The sequence below is a fragment of the Lampetra fluviatilis genome, chromosome 41 (assembly GCF_964198595.1).
Source record: "Lampetra fluviatilis chromosome 41, kcLamFluv1.1, whole genome shotgun sequence".
Classification (NCBI taxonomy): Eukaryota; Metazoa; Chordata; class Hyperoartia; order Petromyzontiformes; family Petromyzontidae; genus Lampetra; species Lampetra fluviatilis.
In genome coordinates this window covers 5,354,153-5,375,335 of record NC_136315.1, presented here as the reverse complement: position 1 = coordinate 5,375,335, position 21,183 = coordinate 5,354,153, and the positions used below count along the sequence as shown (strand labels likewise).

The window sequence follows — 21,183 nt, the reverse complement described above, 5'->3', positions numbered from 1 at the left end:
CCAGTCACTATCGCCACTCTCTGCCATAGTTAATCCACTGCTGGATGAAGTCCTCACCAAGCTGCTAAAATATCTGGCTACCCCGCAATGTACACAAAGCCAGGAGTGGCCTTCGAAGGAGGAGAATTCCATTGTGATCAAGCAGCAAGTTACTCTGCTCATTCAAATACCGTTGAGTTATTTCTCGTCCTCCTCCTCGATGGGAACCCAGCGATTGCACATTCCTGCACAATTTACAGGACTGACCCGGGCTGACGTTGCTGTTATCTTTATGCTGCCTCCAGCATTGTTTCGGGACGACCTAAGGACATTGCAGAAGAGTAAACGCTTTGCTTGCATGTTCCGCGAGAATAATGCTCTCTTGCTGTTGCACGCACGCATTTTGCTCGGGGTGGATTGCAGTGGCTCAGTATTGAATCCTTCGCAACCCGTAGCTGTGTCTGTCGCTCCACGCGAGCGTTGATGGGGTTAGGCTGCGGGGCAATTGATTTTTTTTTTTGGAAGGTGGTGGCTTCCGTGTTGCAATCTCCGTTCAATCCATCTTCGGTTTTATATTAAACGATGTGAGCTGGCTCTGTGGAGATTTAAATACATTTTTAGTGCATGGTAATTAAACACGTACCAAATCGACAATTCATCTTCTTGGTTCTTTCGGTAAAGTCACGTAGAAGGGAAATAATAAAACAATAAAAAGAAAAAATAATAAAACAATAATATAATTATTTTATTATTTTTATTTTTTTGGCTAATAATATAATAATAATTTTTTTATGTTTTATTTTTATTGTTTTATTATTTCCCTTCTACGTGACTTTACCGAAAGAACCAAGAAGATGAATCCCTGCAGTCACGAAAGCTTTAAATCGAAATTTAAATCGGCAATTGTATTATTTCTTTTATTTATTCTCTCGCAAATGGGATTGGAAAAGACGAGTCCATTTAGTTTCGGTAAATGACATTATTGTGCTAAATGTAAAATAGCATTGGCTTTGACATTTCACTGCCAAGTCTATGTTTCTGCTGGACCAGTCATTTTTGGAGTAAATTAACCATCGGCTGATTTGCACTGAAAAGGGGACACGAGAAAATGTGACGTCGTTATCTAGAATTGGCTGTTGTGTTGCAAACGCCATCGCCCACTATTTGTTATGAATTTAATTCAAATAAGTTGCAGTAAAAGCACTCGCTACTATATTCAGCTGTGTTCACACCAAGCTTTATTTTAATGAATCCCTCGACTGGTTAAACACTTCCATTGGTTGTCGACCAGAGCAGTCCTCTCCCACTCCAGCCTGAACCTAGTGGTGGGAATCCACTATTTTGGCTGATCGATGTTTAGGACAACCGCGGTTAACGTGACACAAACTGGTGCCTATTTTGTCAATCTCGGAGAGATGATGGGCTGAGTTGACCCCTGACCCGAGATTTAAACTCACCAACTTCTCACTGTGAGACGCACACTCTGACCACATCGCCACCCAGCCAGATGAACCGGATAAACAAGAACAATAATCTTAATAAATTAACGCGTTAAATGTTCAGTGACAAAGCGGCAGTGAGTAAACTATACACGCGCGCGCATGGTGCCTCTGACCACTCAGAAATATATTTTGTTAAATCGCAGTTAGTCCATTGGCCGGCCGCATGCGGTGGGGTAGAGTGTGGATACCCCCGCCTCTTCCCAGTACCCTCGACCTTCCTCGAGTGGAGTCCCCTTTCGCGAGCAGCGGCACGAGCAAGACATTTCAGGGCTGCACCTTTACCTCTGAATTTATTTAAAATAAGCACAGCATGAGATCGTGCAGTGAAATAGCAGCAGTGAGATGAATATACATTTGTATTTTGCATCGTGTGTTTGCGCGTAAGAATCGGAATTGTATTTCACCTGTAAAGCCCGTAGAGCTAATAAGCTCTTTGTCGAAGGCCGACTCGGCCGGCAGACAACATCAAAGCATCGCGCAATTACACATATAAAAAAAAACAAGCAAACTTAATAATAGAAATTGTGTTGTCAAATTACATTCACACTTAAACCTTGGTGATTTTAGTAGTCAGATTAAATGAGGACAGAGATGACAGAATGGCGATTGGAAGAGACGATACTGAGTGTTTCCAATACTTTGAGGCAGCAGCTACATTCAATGCTTTTGATGCAAATTGTGTGCGATATCCATAGCTGTCAACCCATACGGTTTACCCGTATTCTTGTACAGGGAAATTGAGTTTTCAGGTCCATACGGCATACAGCCGTTTCAATACGGGCAAAAAAAATAAAGTTGGTCGATTTGTTTGTGTTTCTCCCTTGTGATGGGATTTTGAAGGATGAACGTTGAGATTTATAAGGGCACGGGGTGACCAATAATGTCTGAATTGGTCTGTAATAAGGTAGGCACCACTTCGCAGATTTTTATCAGTAATGCCCCATGGTTTATGTCGGGGAATGAATTTCTGGGAGGTGCGACGACGAACATCGAAACGACGTCAATCAAAGAAGCGACATACAGGGTAGTGCTAGTGGGTGGTGGAGGCAAAGGCTGAGAGACGACGGATGATGAGAAAAGGACGTACGATGCTGTCAACGACGTCGGGATCAGAATTCTCTATTTAGACTGCGGGAGAAATCCAGTGGGCTGTGAAGCTCTTTTAATCACAGTACGTCCAGTATGAGCGGGTGGTCAGCAAGTCACAACAACAAACAACGAAACGATCGAAGCGCCAAATAGTCTCACGAAATGTAAACAAATAATACTTTCTTTCATTACATAAGTCCGGGTTATCGCCAGTGCAGTAACAAAGTGACGACGTGTTTGCGACAAACGTCGTTAAAGGGCCAGACGTAAATATTACCGTGCGACACACAAACTCGCGACTGTACCCGCGACCGCTCTCTGCCGCAGAAAACGCGCTACGGCACCTACGTGACTCTGCTGCGCGCCAAGATGAAGCTGGGCACGGACGACCTCGACTCGCTGGAGGCGGCCGTGGGGTCTCCCTCGTGCCCCGCCGGCGCCCCGGACGGCGAGGGCACCGCCATGCGGAAGGCGCGATCCAGCCCGACGCTGGCGCACGCCGCCACGGGCGCCAACTCCGAGCCAGAGCTAACGGGGGCTCGCGTCCGTCGCAACGTGTCCGACTTGCAGGAGCAGAATCGGCCGTAGGGCTCCCCATCCCACCACACCCCTCCCCCCCCCCTCCACCGGGGCTGCACCTGCATCCCCTGCTGCAGGTGCAGGAGATGATGAGATGACGTGGCGGTGTGTTTTTGCGTCAAGTAGGGTGCTCATCTTGCTGACGGGGCGCGAGTATCGCTCTCTGCCGGTGGTAGCCTTGCAGGCGTGAAGGTGGAATCGCGGTTCCGCGTCTGGGTGGGCTCGCCGCGGATCGCTTAATGCAACGCTTTAAGCCTCGCTTACGTGACGTGGCGGGGGCGCGTTAAGTTAACCCCGCTGCCGCGCATCTCAGAGGTTTAACTTCGGGACGTTAAGTGAACGTTACGTGAGCCGGCGGACAGTCGGTGGGGCAGAGCCCCGAGTTGCTGCGACACTTTTTATTGTTCCAGTCGCCAACGCGCGACGTGCCGCACCGCACCGCGTCGTCCCAATGTTGGCGCGTGCCGGCACGTTGGGACCACGCGGCCCCGGCGTGAACCCCGCCGTTCATGGTTTATTATCTTAGTCAGGGTTGACCTGCACAAAAACCGGGGGCAGTCTGTCTCGCCGTGCCCTGACCAGGTTAATATAGGTGATCGAATCGATCGACGGCGTTGTTAGTGCGTGCAGTGTTTTAAAGGACCTCCAATCAGCAAGATGGCATCTAAATTCGCACGCGGAATCCGCGCGTTGTCCCGTCTACTCCTGCAATGATGGCTCCTATGTTTCTCTTTCCTCACGTCCACAGCATCCGGCCCAGTCCATCCTTCCCCTTTCGCCCTGCCCCAGCCCATCCACTCAAAAGCATCTGTGGCTGCCGTCACCGCGTCGTTTGAGGTCTAGTCCGTAGCGCTCTGTTACACGCGTATTAAGCCCCCGAGTAAAACGTCGCGTGGGGCTCGTGTGCGCCGTGCTGTGCCGTAAACTGTGCCGTACGTTGGGTGACAGTGCCAATAACATCCTTAACATTGCAGCCTATAGGGCGCATCGTGTAATGTGTTTGGCCGTAGGCTCGCACGAGTGTGCAGGTAAAACCCGCTGTGTTGGCTTCGCGTGCGTGTGTACGTGCGTACGCGTGTGTGCGATTCGCATTTCTAATCGTGAAAGCGATGGGTCGTAGAAGATGCCATCGCTCCCAATTGCTCACCCCGTGTTGGCTTTTCTGTTTAGAATACAAATAGGTTGTGGGATTCTGGTGAGTATCGTGCACAGCCGTTACCACCATCCTCGCGCACGCACACACGTGTGTGTACGCCGGGAGGGTGCGTAGGTTAGCGAGTGGGATGAAGGACGGCGTAGTTTGTGCGGCGCCGTCGGGCGCGGTTGTGAAACGGGTACACTTTGTGTGTCTTTTCTCCACTGAAAAACCATGTTTACTCAAAGTACATTTAGTGAATGCGCGTCATTTAAAGAACAAAACTTTTAAGTTGCTATGAATCTGCAGAAATGTCGCCAGTCTGAGCGGTGACCAATCGTAAGACGTTCCAAAGCGCTCCCGACAAATACGTCGTAACGTTGTGTCCCTGCGGATGTTGGCTACCCTCGATAGATATAATGACATACGAATACGGGTTCGTGCTGTGCGTTTGCTTGCGTTGTGTTTACGCGTGGGTTGCAACTAAACACGTGCTTCATCTGTCAGTTGGGGAAATCTCAAACACCGACCATTGCTTTTTCCGCACTCTTCCAGGACCCTCACCAAATCCACTGCACTTGCACAGTTCGCGTACAAAGTGCGCGTAGCACAGATCGAACAACGGGGAAAACAAGCGACGCTACTGCGGTGTTCAAACATTCTGCGCTGAGAAATGCGCGGGTCGCGCGGGGTTTTTCAACTCGATTCCTCCCACTCCGGTGGAATCCGATCCTCATGAAACACGCTCATCGCACACAACGGACACCACGCAAGGGCGCACGGCATGCCCCGTGTGCGATTTAGCGCGCGAATAGACGTGACCGGAGGACTCGGGCGAGGCGAATTGGATTCACGCGGGCACATCACGCGAGTTCAGCAAACCGCCCTGCGTTGTTCTGTGGACCGGAGGCGCGGCAGAGGCAGCTATGCGGCGCGAATGAACGCGGAGCATTCCAGCATTGCCGGATGGAAGAAAGCGTCCGTGGGCAATTACGCGTGCGCATGCCACGTGCTCCGTCACAGGCCGATGCCTATTGACTCAGACGCTACCTCTCTGCTTCCTCTACCCTGCTAGTGGCAGGGTAGAGGAAGCGGAGAGGGGGGCTCTCTGCTTCCTCTACCCTGCAGCTAGCCCCCCCCCCAACCCCACGGATACCTACTATTTACAGGTCATCTTCCCCCGGCATGATACGGTTCCATACGATGAAACAAGGATGTGTTGGTGAACAGAAAGGAAAATATATTCTTGGTTCCTTATTACTGATTCCTATATTCTTGGTTCTTTCTTATTTCCCTTCTACGTGACTTTACCGAAAGATCCAAGAATATGACTCCCTGCAGTCACGAAAGCTTTAAATGGAAAGGAAGATGTCTATGGGGACCCTTTTTGGCAGTATCTGCAGAATAGGCTTTTCCCTTTCTGGCAATAAAACAGGAGGTGTTAAGATGTCCAGACACCAAAAAGGCACACCTATTGCAAGGCATCGTGTCTGCATTAACCACACGTGCTTGTGGCAAAGCATGCAAACAAAACATCCTCAGATTGCCTTCGAAACTGATCGGCCTACACCAGAGGCAATAGAGAGCTCTTGGGATGGGACTGCAGTCGTAAACCACAGAGCTGCAACATCGATCACTTGACTCAGACCACCACACACAGTGTACAAGACCTTTTTTTCTACACAATTTGTCCCATCACACACTGCCGCGTTGCTTTCACCCCTTGCCCTTTCATCTGCGGTCATCGTTCCACATACCATTTTTTTTGTTTCCGTTTCTTTATTAAATGCTCAAATTTTACATGTGTTATGGGTACCTCAGCCTTCGCTTATCTGAGCCAAAGCTACTGCCATGCCTGACGTTTTTTTTTTTCTCACCATACTTTACCCGGCTGGTCAGTGCGATTTAGCGAAGGTAGGATAGAGAGAGAGAGGGTCGCAGCGTCCACGTTGGAGCATTGCCGCAGCGTTGATGGTGCCGCTCTGCTCCCCTCTGAAACCGTAGCCTCGCCTCTTGTCACGGCGCAAGTTGGTCGTCCATGCTGTCAGCACTCGCCAGGCCGAACCCCCTGCTCTCAGATTCAGAGATCTGACATCGGGCGCGTTCCGCGTGATTTCGCATACGCAATCGAAACGCACACACGAGCCCAAGTCGCTGAGCATTTCCGATTAGCACGGTTGGCTACGTACGGTGCGAAAGAAGTTCAACATACGTCCGTTTAAGGCGCTGCTTTCAATCGCAAGGTCCGACATTCGTTTAAGGAAGCCTCCGGTATTATTGAAAGGCGGTGGTTTTCACGTTGAATGCTTCAGCTGTGGCCACGTTAGAACCGAATGTCTTGTACCTGTTGCAGTCAATCGGCCAACCTCGCACCCTATTTAAGATGACGTCGGCAATGACATTTCATCACAATCTCTGGGGTTTCCACTTGTCCGTACTGCCTGACGAGTTGGTGTTTATTTGAGCAGCGGTAAGTTTGGAAAATCAATGACATTGCCCCCTTCAAGAATGCATCCCACTCTCGACCAGGATATATATTATACTGTACTTGCACTCGAGGTGAATTGACTGGCTCGCCGCGCCATGCAAGGAATTTAGAGCAGGTCTATCCGATCAATTAAGGAATCGGTTATGCTACCGATTGTCGAGGCGATTACTCGGCCGGTCAGAAAACACGAAACACAATTGGCGATGTCTTCACGTCGCATTGTGCCGGGTATGATTTGTTGTACATGACGGTTGATGAACTTCAACAAAAAAATTATTTGCCCACGGCGCTTAATAAATTAATCTATTTAATCATCCCAGCTACGGAAGACTTGGCGCGATTCAGTTCACGAATCCATTCTTTAATGTTGTGAATGGTATGACGTGAACCCGTTACATAACAGCACAGATGATTGGAAAACCGATTCCTACGATTACACATCTATCTTGTGTTTAATAATTGTGACGAGTCGATGAACCAATCGTTCAACCCCTAATTGACATCCTTTTTGATACGTATAAATACACTTGGAACAGTCATGAGAAATAGATGATTTGTTTTCTCTATTTGAATCGAGTGGAGTCATTCCTCCTGCTGAACTGGAAACCCATTGCACGATTGCTACCATTCCACGTCCGAGATCAGCAATGGGCCCGCTTGCATGCGGGGTCAACCCTCCTAACGGGGTCGAGGGTGGTGGCACAGTGGCATCGGTAAAGCTGCAACGCGTCGCTTGAACCCGGCCACTGGGCGATGCGAACGCGACGTGGCAGGCTTGCTGCGGGGACGTGCGACGGTTCGCATTGAAGGCGGTCGCTGTCGTTGCTGCTGCTGCTGCTGCTGCTGTGGTGCATTACCCCCCCCCCCCCCCCAGTCTGGCGCGCAATGTCCACTTGTTCATCCGCAACTTCGAGCCGTGAAGCGCGCGAGCGTGCATCTCACGATGCGGATGTCGAGTCTCTGCGAAATTCTCGCAAACAAACAAAAAAAACTGAACGGCGTGCTCCGATGCCTCGTGCGGGACTCGTGAATTGTTGTTCTTGATTTGTTTTATAATCATTGAACGTTTATTTATTGTTTACGTTTCCAGCCCCTTCCCTCCCCCCCCTCTCCCTCTTCATATCTATATCCCCTACCCTGTAAGGCAAATATATTATTCATACGTTGTGAGTTTTCAGTCCTGAGTGTTAACGCTGTTAAGTTATACTTTTTTTTATTGAGTTTCAAATTGAAAAAAAAAATCTGCTTCGGATTGACCCGTATCTTTTGGCTGTGACATTTTTAGTGGTGCGTTGAATTAATTCGTGAAAGCGGTAGATTATTTATGTGCGGTGCGCGGTTATAAATGCAACACAATCTTACAGGGGATGGATCTTATATTATAATTTTTTACCCCCACCCCCCCCCCCCAGTTTTCATTGAGCACATGTCATGACTAACCGGTTAAACACATTTCTTACAGCTGTGGTATAAATTGAAATGTCGACACCTCTCCGGGTCCGTATGGTGTTTTTTTTTTGTTAATTAATCATGCTGCGGTACCACACCATTTGATGTTGATAACAAATATACTGGATGTTATTTGTAAGCCTTTGTGAACGCCCGCACTATATATCGGCCGTCGCGCTCTTATTTTAGCAATTTTATCCGCGGTTTCAGTTTAATTGCATTGGCTCATTTAATGCTGTGGTTCAGAATGTGTTGGCAAGGGTGTGAAATGCGATACGGCGCGTGTAAGATACAAAAACAAAGAAAACCAGAAGCTGTAGATCCAAAAGCAATAGTATATTTTAAAATACATACGCTAAATTGCTCGCTGTCGAATGATGGAAAAGGTCGCAAAACCTCAGAGAGTTCCCGGTTCAGTGAATGTCTTCACCAGAGCCGTCCCGAGGGTAATGGCGATTTGGGGCGACTGCCCCGGGCCCCGCTCTTTGGGGGGAGGGGGGGCGTGCTTCGACGTCACGGCGTCAGATGATGTAATACTTCCGATGTAGTTTGCAGGCGTCAGGGGGCCCACAGTGGGATTTGCCCTGGTCCCCCCCCCCCACCCCACTATGGACGGCCCTGGCCTTAATGATTAGCACATTTTGGAAAGCTGTATCTGCTTTTGGTGTATCATTTGCGTACGTACGGTGCATATACATGTGCTACTTCTATATGTCCAACTATAAAATCCCATCGCGCACACCGTGAGATGACTTTTACTGTGCCATTGCTTTCGACTGTTTCAGTGGCGTGCGTGCGTGCCCGTGTAATGTATTCCGTGGTGGTTGGTGTTTTAACTCCTGCCGCTTTGGTGGGGTGGGGTGTGTGTGTATGTGGCACGACGGCGTGGGGTTGGTCGTGTTGTGTGTGTACAATCGCATCTCCCCCAAAGCCGCGGTGGTCTTGGCAGTGAAGTCGATTCGCGTGGAGGTTTCGGTTGCGGATGGACGTTTGTATAGATGTGTGGTTGGCCACAGGGCACTGCATGTTAATGCCTAAAAGCTTAATATATATTACACTGTACTTGTACAAATCAATTGCGTCGCGTGTAAAATGTCACTGCTGCCATGCATCACAAGGGGAGTAATAAATTTGGCTCTTCCATCAAGTAAGCGTGAGTGCGTGCGCGCGCGTGTGTGTGAGCGTATGGCTCGCGAACATCACCTATCCCCAACAGTCTGTTCAGGATATACGGGGAATTTTTGTATGGCTGGGTCATTTAGCCCGCATGGCCAGCCATTGCTTGCCCAGCCCAAGCAGCTTCTGTTTCACCGGATAGAGGGGGGCTAAACGGGCACGACACGAGCTGCAGAAGAGATGGAGCTGATACGTTACGGGATGATGTAGAGCTGAGTGAACTTGCCAAAAGCCAATTCCAGCGGTGTCAAGATGGCATCTGGAGGAGGCTCGCGAAGGATGCTGCTGGGCAGTTGGAGGCAGTGGCCGTCCAACAACAACGGAGGGCGGAGGAGCGACGCTTACAACAACGAGCGCAGCGCCGGGCGGATAGAATATAGCAAGATGGCAAGTAGGGGGCACATCTGCTGCATCTACCAGTCATCTCAGTCAAACCATGGCACCTGGGTCTGTCCCGTAACCTGTCAGCGAGCCTTCGATACTTCACGTGGTGTCGGAGTGCATCCGGCCTGGCACGGGCGCCGTGTGTGTCTTTGTGCACTTGCCCCAACAGTCGGTTAAGGCTATATGGGGGATCTTTGTGTTGGGGAGCCGTGCCGTAGTTGTTTGCGCACTGCACTACGAACCCAGTTATCTTTACTTTAATTCCCAACCTTGCCCAAACATTATCTAGTGTTTTCTTAACAGGTCCTGAGTTGACCCAGCCGTCATTGAATAGCGTGGTGTGTAAATCATAACCGATGGTGGGACAAAGGTGGCTTGGGCGTGGGGCTAGCAACATGCCCCGTGTCAGACTTAATCGGTGCTGGCTACAATAACAGCAATATTAGGATGTATGGGGCATCATGGTTGCTAGCAGTAATGCACCGGTTCACTGAACCATGATATACAATTCTAGATTTGAAGCTTTCGTTACTGCAAGTATTCATATTCTTAGGTTTTTTCGGTAAAGTCACGTAGGTAAAAAATTTAAATTAATAAAAATCAAAATCACGACGTTTCGGAGGCAACACAAGCTTCTGTCTTCAGGTGGAATCGTCACAGCACGCTTGCTGTATTAAGTAAATGAGAGATTCCAAGAGGTACGACCCCGTAGTAATTTTAATTTTTTACCTACGTGACTTTACCAAAAAAAACCTAAGAACATGATGTACAAATTCAGATACCTGGATTCTATTTCCTGGCCATTGATACAATTCAACTGAACGCGTATCTCGCCCTGGTTTAAATCAGATATTTAGGCTGGAGTAATCCGATGAGCTTTGCAGCTCTTTTAGCCCAGCCTGGTTGCAATTCGCTCGGCCCCGTAAGAGACTCTCCCGTGGGAATCCTGGTCCGTGAAGCTGGGCAAGCAGGCCTGACTCCAGCTCCTCTCGGATGATGCGGTGGTGGTGGGGGGGAGGTCATTTTCATCGCGATTCACCACCACGAAGTAGAGTGGGTGCAGGGCCCAGCGCATGTCGCACCCCGCTCGCAAGTCGTCGTGTCACGGTGGAGCTGTCGTACGCACCTGGATGTCGATTTAAAGCTTTCGTGACTGCAGGGATTCATCTTCTTGATTCTTTCGGTAAAGTCACGTAGAATGGAAATAATAAAATAATAAAAATATAACATAATAAAATTATTTTAAAGCTTTCGTGACTGCAGGGATTCATCTTCTTGGTTCTTTCGGTAAAGTCACGTAGAATGGAAATAATAAAATAATAAAAATAAAACATAATTAAATTATTTTAAAGCTTTCGTGACTGCAGGGATTCATCTTCTTGGTTCTTTCGGTAAAGTCACGTAGAATGGAAATAATAAAATAAAATACAAATTTATTTTCTTATGTAAAAATAATTATGTTCTTATGTTTTATTTGTATTATTTTATTATTTCCATTCTATGTGACTTTACCGAAAGAACCAAGAAGATGAGCACCTGGATGTGTTCGTGAGAGTCCACCTCTGTGTGTGCCGTGGCACTGAGACCCACTACACCCCCGCCTCTGCACGCTGCATCACTCAAAGTCGCGCAGAAACAACATCCATTGTGTGCCGAGGTATACAAAGCCCTCGAACGGTCGTTTTTTTTTTAATCACCCGCCCAGGTAAGACGATGCTCTGTAACCGCGGATGGGGGGGGGGGCAACGAGCGGACTTCAATTTGAGGAGCCGTCACCTGTGTGTAGTGTGCAGGCAACGCGGGTATTTGTTTTTCATTTATCCACATCTCTTTCAACACTGTGCGTGAGGTGTTGTGTAGCAGCAGGAGGCCGGCGCGCCGCGTCTCCTTCATGGTGTGGAACATTCAAGACGAGCCACACGGCTCACGTGCAGAGCGCGACTGTGGCCATGCGACCCAAACTGTGCACCGTATCGTCAACCCACTCCTTCAACGGTGGAATAGCAAAACCACACACGAACTCTCTCCCGTGCGGAAGCCCTGTCGTCGTGGCGAGCATGCCTCGACATTGACATTTGGCTCCTGAATATAGGGATTGCTGATGATGATGTTTCTGCTGCTGTAGTTATTCGTGAGAATGGAATACAGGAGGTGTGCGCGTGTCGAGAAGTGTCCACTATCCTAGTTCAAAACCAGCACGGCCGGTTTGTTCATTCTTAATTGCTTACAGAATGTTTCCTCCCAGCAACAATTTTAAAGGGACTCCTTTATTTGCGAATATTCGACTTACGAACTTTTAGACATACGAACAAATCTGTCCTCATGTCCAGTTGCCTGTTCGGACCGTAAGTTCAACCGCCGAGCAATAGATAGTGGTGGTGGCATCTACATCTGCAGCACATGAAGATACCAGTGGCATCTACATCTGCAGACCATGAATAACCAGTGGCATCTACATCTGCAGACCATGAATAACCAGTGGCATCTACATCTGCAGACCATGAATAACCAGTGGCATCTACATCTGCAGAACATGAAGAACCAGTGGCATCAACATCTACGGGAGATTATACACCTTTTAAAGCCATCCCCGTGTTTAGTGTACATGCCGTACATGTTTAGAATCGACAGGAATAAACTTGCACTTACGAATGAATCGACTTACGAACAGACCTTTGGAACCTAATTCATTCGTAAGTAGAGGAGTATCTACCACAAGCCTTGTGCAGTTAACAGCTTTAATCGTAACGTGATATTGAGCTGTTTTGGTAATGTAGCAGAGTATAATTATTGTGAAAATTACGGCGCAGTTGTGGTTAGGGCACTTAACTATGAACCCTACAACCCTTGAAAATGTGTTTTTGGCCGCAGATGCCACCAGTGGCGAGTGGTTTCTGAACCAAGTTGAGTGATATCAGAGCCAGGAGGCCATCCACTAATGACTTAACCCCTTTGAGTCGGTGATCTCAGCGACAAAGTGGCCACACTTTCAGTTATTTCCAACTGGTGGTCTGGAAAAGGCTGAGCGCGTTTGTACATGATGGATTTGGTGTCTTGTGACCACCATCTAATTATCTTAAACTTAATATTTTTTAAGTGAAGTTTATTTAAACTAGAAGTTAATATGCAAATGAAAAATACATATATTCGTAGTCAATTAATTTGGGGTCACGAGACATCTGGAGTGCCCGGTACATGCAATGCACAACTTTGCACTGTATGCTGTTAACCATATTCATGAGTTCGGCAGAACCACTTTTAGCGGAATTTCGGGCACACGGGCAAGTCTTGAAAAGGCGTGAAATCGTGCTTGGCATGAATTGGGACGATACTTTTTGTTTCTTTACAAATGAGAGCTGCGAGGGACCTCTCCCGTGTTACTCGTGGTAGTAAACCACTTCCTCGTCGCCGACGCCGCTCCGTTCGTCCTCCTGGCTTTCGAGGTGCCGCGCCAGTCACGAGCCCTGCTGCTGCTGCTGCTCCACAGCTTCCGTGCCTGGCCAGGACCGTGTGTAGCCACCCTCCTCTCCCTCGACACCCGGGGGGGGGGGGGGGGGCAACGTGACCACCGCAGCCCGCTCTGTGCACGTGCTCAGCGACACACCGCGCGTCATTGTTGAATTGATTTTATTTTGCCAGGTAAGGCCCGCTGAGATTGTCGGCGAGCGGCCCTTCATCGGTCTCGACAGTGGTCTCAGGTGGTCTCAGGTGGTCTTCAGTTATCTCAGACGAAGGTAGGTGGACTCGGATGGTCCCAGATACCTCCCTTCCACGCTGCTGATGAAGCTCGGTGGGCCTTACCCGGCTTGGCAAGACGAGCGCACGATGAGACAGGAGTGGAGTGCGTGTGTCGTTGGGATTGTGGTTGTGTTCACGTTTTACTCGACGGCAATTTTTATTGTTGGCAACAAAAAAAATCGCCCATAAAATAGGTTTGTTGGGTTAGATCGCGTAAATATAAATGTGTCGTTAAAACCGCCACCCACCCGACACAGCCAATTAGTAAGGGGTTTGTCACGTAAACAGAACGTGCCAATTCGTCACTAGTACAGCACACCGGTGTGGTGGAGACCAAATCCACACCATTTATAATCTGGTAGTAGGTTTTTACCCTTTGAAACTGGTACAAAACTGACACCTTTATTCAAGACATCATGTTTGCAATAACCACAACACAAGTAGTCAAAAAAGCAAACAAAAAGAAGCAACACCAATGGGGACTAGGCTCTAAAGAAAGCCGTCTCGGGTGTGGACCAATCAACTTCAAGGACAGTGCATATCATTATCATTATCAGAGTTGCTTCTTTTTGTTTGCTTCTTTGACTACTTGTGTTGTGGTTATTGCAAACATGATGCCTTGAATAAAGGTGTCAGTTTTGTACCAGTTTAAAAGGGTAAAAACCTACTACTATATTTTGCCACTGGTAAAAGAGATCTCATAGTGTAAATTTATAATCTTGAGTACGACGTTTCGCCAGCAATTACAACTAGCATCATTGGGCGGACAGCCAGATTTGTGCTAACGTATTAAACAAAAATCGTGATTACGTTTCCATCACAGCTTGAATTCCACCCTACCCTTCACGTAATTGCAGAATGTAATTGACTTTTGGTGGGGCGGTTGGAATGTCTGTCACGTGCAACACCGCGTTCAATGCCATGTTTCTGCCATTAAGGAATGAGACGAGGTGGAAGCAAGGTTCACACTCGGAGAACGTGTCCGCCCTCACGAATGCGTTTGCCTTCGTGAGTGTTCTATTGTGAGAACGGACACGTTTGCAAGCACGTCCGTCGGTCAATGGTACAGCCACGGCCGATGGTATGCGGTGCACGGGGTAAGAAGCACGAGGCAGTCGGCCTTCGATGGGGAAAAAGCTCGTGACTTAAAGAATGCTACCACGATCCATTCATCCCAGCTCGCTTCCCCACCCCCTCATCACCTCGCCCCCCCCGCCCCTCCTTCCCCTCCTCCGGCCCTCATTGCCCCAACCACAACCCCCACATCACCACCCAGGCAATAAGATTGTCACCGTTCTGAATCCAAGAATTGCTTCAAGATTTAATAATTTTCTCGATAATTATAGTTTTGCCACGTTGTGTGTTGCCCACGATGGAGAGGCAATCAAACGAAGTTTTTACAACAACAAAACAACCCACTCCCAAAGGTTCTCACTCGCCTCCAGTATTTTATGTCCTCAATTCAATCCCATTCCACCCAAATGCAATGGCTTCACTCGACATACAGACTCTCTGATGTATGTGTATGCGTTGAACTTCTTTCGCGCCGTACGTAGCCAACCGCGCTAATCGGAGGTGGTGGGAGGGGGGAAGGACAACAATCTGTACACAACATCCATAATAGAGGGTTTTTTGGGAGGTTAGATCGCGTAAATATATAAATGTGTCGTTAAACTCGCCACCACCCGACACAGCCAAACTAGTAAGGGTTGTCACGTTAACAGAACGTGGCCAATTCGTCACTAGTCCAGCACACCGGCGTGTTGGAGAGCCAAGACACATCCAGCAGTGAATTGCGAAAGGGTCTGTAAATGATAAACTCGTGTGTAGTCAGGCAGTCAACACGAGTGTCCAACAGTTTGTCGAAAATACCCCTTGAACCATCTCAATCTCGTGCACAAACCCCAATACTTTATTAGTCTGGACAGGGATAAACACGACGAGGGAGAGTTAAAAACGTTTAACGAGTGGTGCACAAAGTCCATACATTCTTTACTTCACTTCGGAAAGTGGTGAATTTCTAATGACGATGATGGTGGAGGTGTAATGTTATATAGAGGTGTAATGTTACCTACACACACACCATGCTGATACTCCGACTGATGTTGATACTCCGACTGATGCTCCTGCTGTTGTGGAGTGACTCATGCAGCCAGCTATGGCTGCAGAGTTTGGTAGTACAGGTTGTTGACGTCGTTTATTGTGAAAATTCAATCACAGTTCCTATGATCACTGTTTAATTGCTTTCATGGCTTTATTTTGGTGATTTTCGAAAAGTTTTTTGGTTTGGCCATGTTTGTTTGTTGTAATACAGAGTTAGACTGATGGCCTTAATCTAAGTTGTCTTGTGGTTGTTGTTGTTTGACTTGCATCCCACTGGGATATTTGCACAGGGTTGGTGTACGGTGATTTTTCTGCAATATTTTGCTGTCTTTTCTTGGATTTTCAGTTTGCACATAGTCACTTTAAGATGTTTTCTTGTTCATGTTTTTGTTTTTTGTTTGTTGCGGTTGCACCTGCTTCAAGAGCCGAATGGCTCACAGGGCTATACCTAATAAATTAACTTTGAACTTTGATGTAATACGCCTCTCTGGAGCGAGTGTCAGCACAGCGGTTTGTGCACTTTGGCTTGAACCCCCTTCGCCTGAGTTCAAATCCTGGCCACGGCTCGGCCAGGAGTCTTTCCGAACCGTTTCACTGACCACCCCCCCCCCAATGACCAACGTGATGTGTTCCGTATGGGTGGTGGTGGTGGTGGTGTGGGCGACGTGGGGTTTAATACAGAAGTTGTAGTGAGAAACGGCAGTGAGCGATCACTGTTAAACATACGTCGCGGCGTGTGGCATCGCAATGCCGCGTACATGAATGTTAACCCTGGTGTAAAAATAACCACAAAGAAAATGATAGCGCGTGTCCTACCCTTGTAGTAGGAATGGCAAAGCACAAGCCGAGATGAGTGGTCAAATAAGTTTATAGGATGGTTATGGATTGGTCCATAAAACAAATACGTTATTGCCTCGCCGATTGTAAACACAACATTTTGGAGGTTAACCCAAGTCCGAAAGGCCATTAGGCTGATGGTCTGAAATATATATTTTTTAGAAAAATACGGAGATGCAGAACAGCGGGTGATTTCATTTATTGTAAACAGAGCTTGATTCACCTGCTCACCGATACACGAAGAGAATTGTCCCCACATTTGACGCACGATCGCCGTTGAATAGTTCATAAATCCTTGAACTTGGCTATCGTCACCATTCCCCGGATGGCTTCCCCAATTCATTTCAAATTTGAATTTTGCAACCGTGTCAGCCGAGTGCCTGCGGTGGGAAGATAATCATCGCATCGATATTCCCGAATGAAGCCCTAACCAATGCCGACTGTCTCAACGTGAGGCCAGGTACGAGACATCCCACCGTAGGAAATGCCAGACTGTTGGTGCCACCGCAGTTGTACACACGCATGCATGTTCAACTTCTTTCGCACCGTACGTGCAGTTAGCGAGCACCTGTTAAAACGGCTGGGTTGCACGGCCATCGTCATCGTCGTTGTCTGCCACGGTTACTGATGTGAACACAGTGGCAACTGCTCGCAAGACCACATCGATTAACACAAGTGCCAGTGTAGTAGTAGTAGTAGGAGCCACTGATGTATTGTTTTTGTCTTTTAGGAAAGTAATTCATTTGCATGACAACGACGACAAGGCAGAGTGGAGGAGTAGTATTTCTGCGTTATCCGCACACAATGCATGTACGTATGTATGTTAAACTTCGTTCGCACCGTACGTAGCCAAACGTGCTCACCGGAGTTGCACTCTTCTGTGGCGAGTGGGTGGTGCAATCGTCGTTGAGCCCTTTTTGCCGATCCACCGCTTCATCTTCTTGGTTCTTTCGGTAAAGTCACGTAGAAGGGAAATAATAAAATAATAAAAATACATAGTGAGAATTATTTTATTATGTTTCATTTTTATTCTTTTATTATTTCCCTTCTACGTGACTTTACCGAAAGAACCAAGAAGATGAATCCCTGCAGTCACGAAAGCTTTAAATCGAAAGATCCACCGCTTGTCATTATTTTTTTGTTTTCTTCGTCAGCTGGTCCAACAAAACGCGAGACGCCCTTGTGGGGGGAACACCTAGATCCGCCCTGAACGTGACTGCATTTTCTTTTATTTGAGTTTCGCAAACCGCCTCGGTGTCGCGTTGCGTAAGTCATTGGTCTACCAAGGGCCATTTGGATATTTAGAACATCATTCGCGGGCCATACGAAAATTATCAACTTAAAAATTAGCCTGTTATATTCGGTCAAACGTTTAATTGACTCACCCCTAATGTGATGGCTGGAACTGCTTCTCTTTGGCGAGGCGTGTGATGTTAGCTGGTATTGATGATGTTGCTGCTACTCGCAACTGCTTTTCCAGGTTTGCTCCTAGATTTATTGAATTTCGAGTCCCGCCTGCGGTTGCCTTGGCAGGGCCAGACCAAGTGATTTTGCGGGCCGGACGTTCCCCACCCTTGGTCTATAGAGGCACTCACATATTTAACTTGGCCTCCTTGTCAAAATGAACACAGCAAAATCGTGACACTGTCACTGTGGAGAATATCAGTAACAAAAATCAAGAGGCAGACGTTTACACATCGCTCCCATGTTTGTTTGATTTTCTACATGAAGAATAAAAGGAGGTTTACCCTAACGGAAAGCTGTATATAGAACACTGCTTTCGATTATTTCGTGGAGATATATATTTAAATTAGCGTGGGAGGTGTATTGCTTATTCATACTGTATTCTAAACGCATTAAATTGGATAGTAACATCCACAATGGATAGTCATCGCCTGGCCTGACAGACGAAACGCTATTTGGAACTAAAAGTATGTTTTAAAACTGACTCGCTGCTCACAAATGCGAGCAGCAGTGTGCAAACCCCACCCTCTACGTGACTCAGCATTTTTTTAATTTGGCAACTACGCACACACAGCGGAATCTTTGAATACTTTTAAACATGCGTATAGGTCGAGCTAGAAATGCATGCTCACCTAATTGCAAACGCGGAATATTGAGTGTTAAGTCTGGTCGATCATTAGGCTGATAGATTCAATGCGCTTCCTGAATGTAATCACGTGATTATTGGCGCAATTTATATCTTAAAGAGCAATGAACCAGAATAATTTCCACACTGAGGTCGTTGATTTATGTTTCACGATGATGATGCATTTCATGGACACGCATCATGCACGGGATTTCAAACATCGTGTCACACTGCACGCGTTCATATAATCCCGGTAAAAATGTATATAATTGACAAAATGCACATTAGCGTGGGTGGCTTATCATTAACACTGATTTTCCTCTGCCCCGGTATTGTGACATACACAAATAGAGCCCCTTGCTGCTAGGGCTGCCTGTGTGCGAGAAACCGTGAGCTAACTTCATTCAGCTCATTACGCAAGAACCCAGCCTTGGCAATTGGGAAAATCATCACCGCATGACTCGGCAACTTTTCTTGTTCTTGCTGTTGGCCTGAGAAAGCTGAAAGAGCCAAGATTGATGAGAAGAGCACAAATAAGTGACCCTTTCTCCAGAAACGTGCACACACCCCGGCCCAACCCTGACCACCGCAGCCACAGCCCCCGGATTACCCAATGCTGCTCAATTACGGAGCACAATAACCATTGTGGCCATTACCACCCGGTGCAGGTGAGCCTATTTGTAGGGTGACAGATGTAAGGTGTGGTGAGTGTGTGTTCGACTCTTCATTTCCTGCCACATTTTTAAACAAAGTTCCGCCAGCAGACAATGAATAAAGCCTGGGTGACAATAATTTAGAAATCCATCCATGTATATACACGGTGTCCGTGACACTATTTATCCATGAAAGCACGTGTTGTAATTCGACCTAAGTTTGAGCTAGAGTTGGTACGAAACAAAGACAAAGATCCCCCGTGTAGCCTGTAACAGACTGTTGGGGCAAGTGCCGTTAGCGTGCACCTATGAAGGCCGGCACGGCACACGAGGGGGTGGGTGGCCAACACCACGCCCTGCCGCCTTTGTCTCCCCATTGGCGATGTTTACACACCGCACCAGGTACATCATTTGAGGCTGAGGCCCATGACCGATTCAAGATAATCGTCACCGGCGTTGGCCGTGGGCAGCCCGCTAACTGCTACACGACCGCTCCCCACGTTGTCTCGGTCGGCACACAGGCAAACGCGCACTTGTTAAGATGTTATCTGACGAGTCTCGCCTCCCTGAACTTGCACACTTCCACCGTGGCGTCACTCGTCATATCGAGATTTGAGAGTTCTCAGCTCCGATTGTTTACAACGCCTGCGTTGCGTGCTGTCGAAGATCACCTCGAAGCTTTTGGGTTTGTGCAAAACACAAACGTGTCAGTTCAATCCGTTGCCTGTCATTTATATCCGTGCAATTTGTATTTGCCTCCTGCGAGTGCATAATTTCAGCAGCATTGATTCATTGATTCGGCACAAGCGAACTCTGGCCCGGCAGGGCTTCCTTGAATCAATGCCTGTGTATCGCCAGATGTTATGGGAAAATAACCCTCTCGTTAAGATGCCCATGGGGGTAGTGCCAGATTATACGAGTAGCACAAGTAGCTACATATTGTAGTAGCTACGGGCCCCGCACTTTCAAGGGCCCCGCGTTAAACGCTTTCAAGTTATCAATTCCGGTTCAGTGATTCTGCACTTGCTCTATTACTATAGTACTATACTGCCCTTCGACTTTTATGAACGACTGGGTGTTTAAGGTTTTCAATTTGTCGTATTATCTGTCTGTATAGCAAATGAAACCATACAATTAATTTACTTTGCAAGTAAATCATGTGTGTTTTAATATTTGTTTTAGGGCCCCTTTACAACATATTCTACAGGCCCCGCATTAGCATGGGGGTCCAAATTTTGTGCAAAATGAGGTGTCAAACTAGAACCCAGTGAGTGGGACGCAAAATTTAGAATGCGTGAAAAGATGACTACCTCCGGACCACATTTAGCGCAGCGCAATCTCAGCTCCAGAAGCATCCATGGATTGCAAAAGGTAGTCTTTGATTGCAGCCACAATGACTTGGCACATTATGAAGGTCTCCTGATATCGTAAGAGATGTTTATCAACGTGGACATTACGCAAACATAATGTGGGTAGGTTGACACGGGGTTGCGTGCCGTTTTACCCACAGTGCAAAGTCCTCCGGCGTTTTGGATAAAGGCCACGAAGCATCAATCAAACCCATGCCATGAATTGTTTTTCCACGACTACCTGTAAGTATTATTGTCACGGCACATGCACTTGCAAGTTTATTAACTCTGCCTAGCGGGTAACAAAGCCCAGTCAAAAATAAGCCAAGTCCCAAAGGAAAGCGAGACGAGAGAAAACCTGGAGGATCACGATCTTTGGTGAAACTCCTACCAGGGGTGGGGAACCTTTTTTCTGCCAAGGGCCATTTGGGTATTTATAACATCATTCGCGGGCCATGCAAAATTAGCAACTTAAAAATTAGCCTGTTATATTTGATTTAAAGCTTTCGTGACTGCAGGGATTCATATTCTTGGTTCTTTTGGTAAAGTCACGTAGAATGGAAATAATAAAACAATTAACATCTAAAACAATAAAAAAAACTCTCACGACGTTTCGATTGCAACACAAGCAAT

General features: G+C 47.4%; 1 protein-coding gene across 10 annotated transcripts in view; it reads left to right on the top strand.

Moving 5' to 3' along the window:
* LOC144946477 (PH and SEC7 domain-containing protein 2-like) overlaps positions 1-8,260 on the top strand; it is a 173,268-nt gene extending 165,008 nt beyond the window's left edge. For all 10 annotated transcript variants that reach the window (XM_078875383.1, XM_078875381.1, XM_078875386.1 and 7 more), the window contains one exon: positions 2,898-8,260. In XM_078875383.1, coding sequence (XP_078731509.1) covers positions 2,898-3,158 — 261 coding nt within the window. In that variant the 3' untranslated portion in view covers positions 3,159-8,260. The remainder of the gene's footprint in view (positions 1-2,897) is intronic.
* The last annotated feature ends 12,923 nt before the right edge of the window (positions 8,261-21,183 follow it).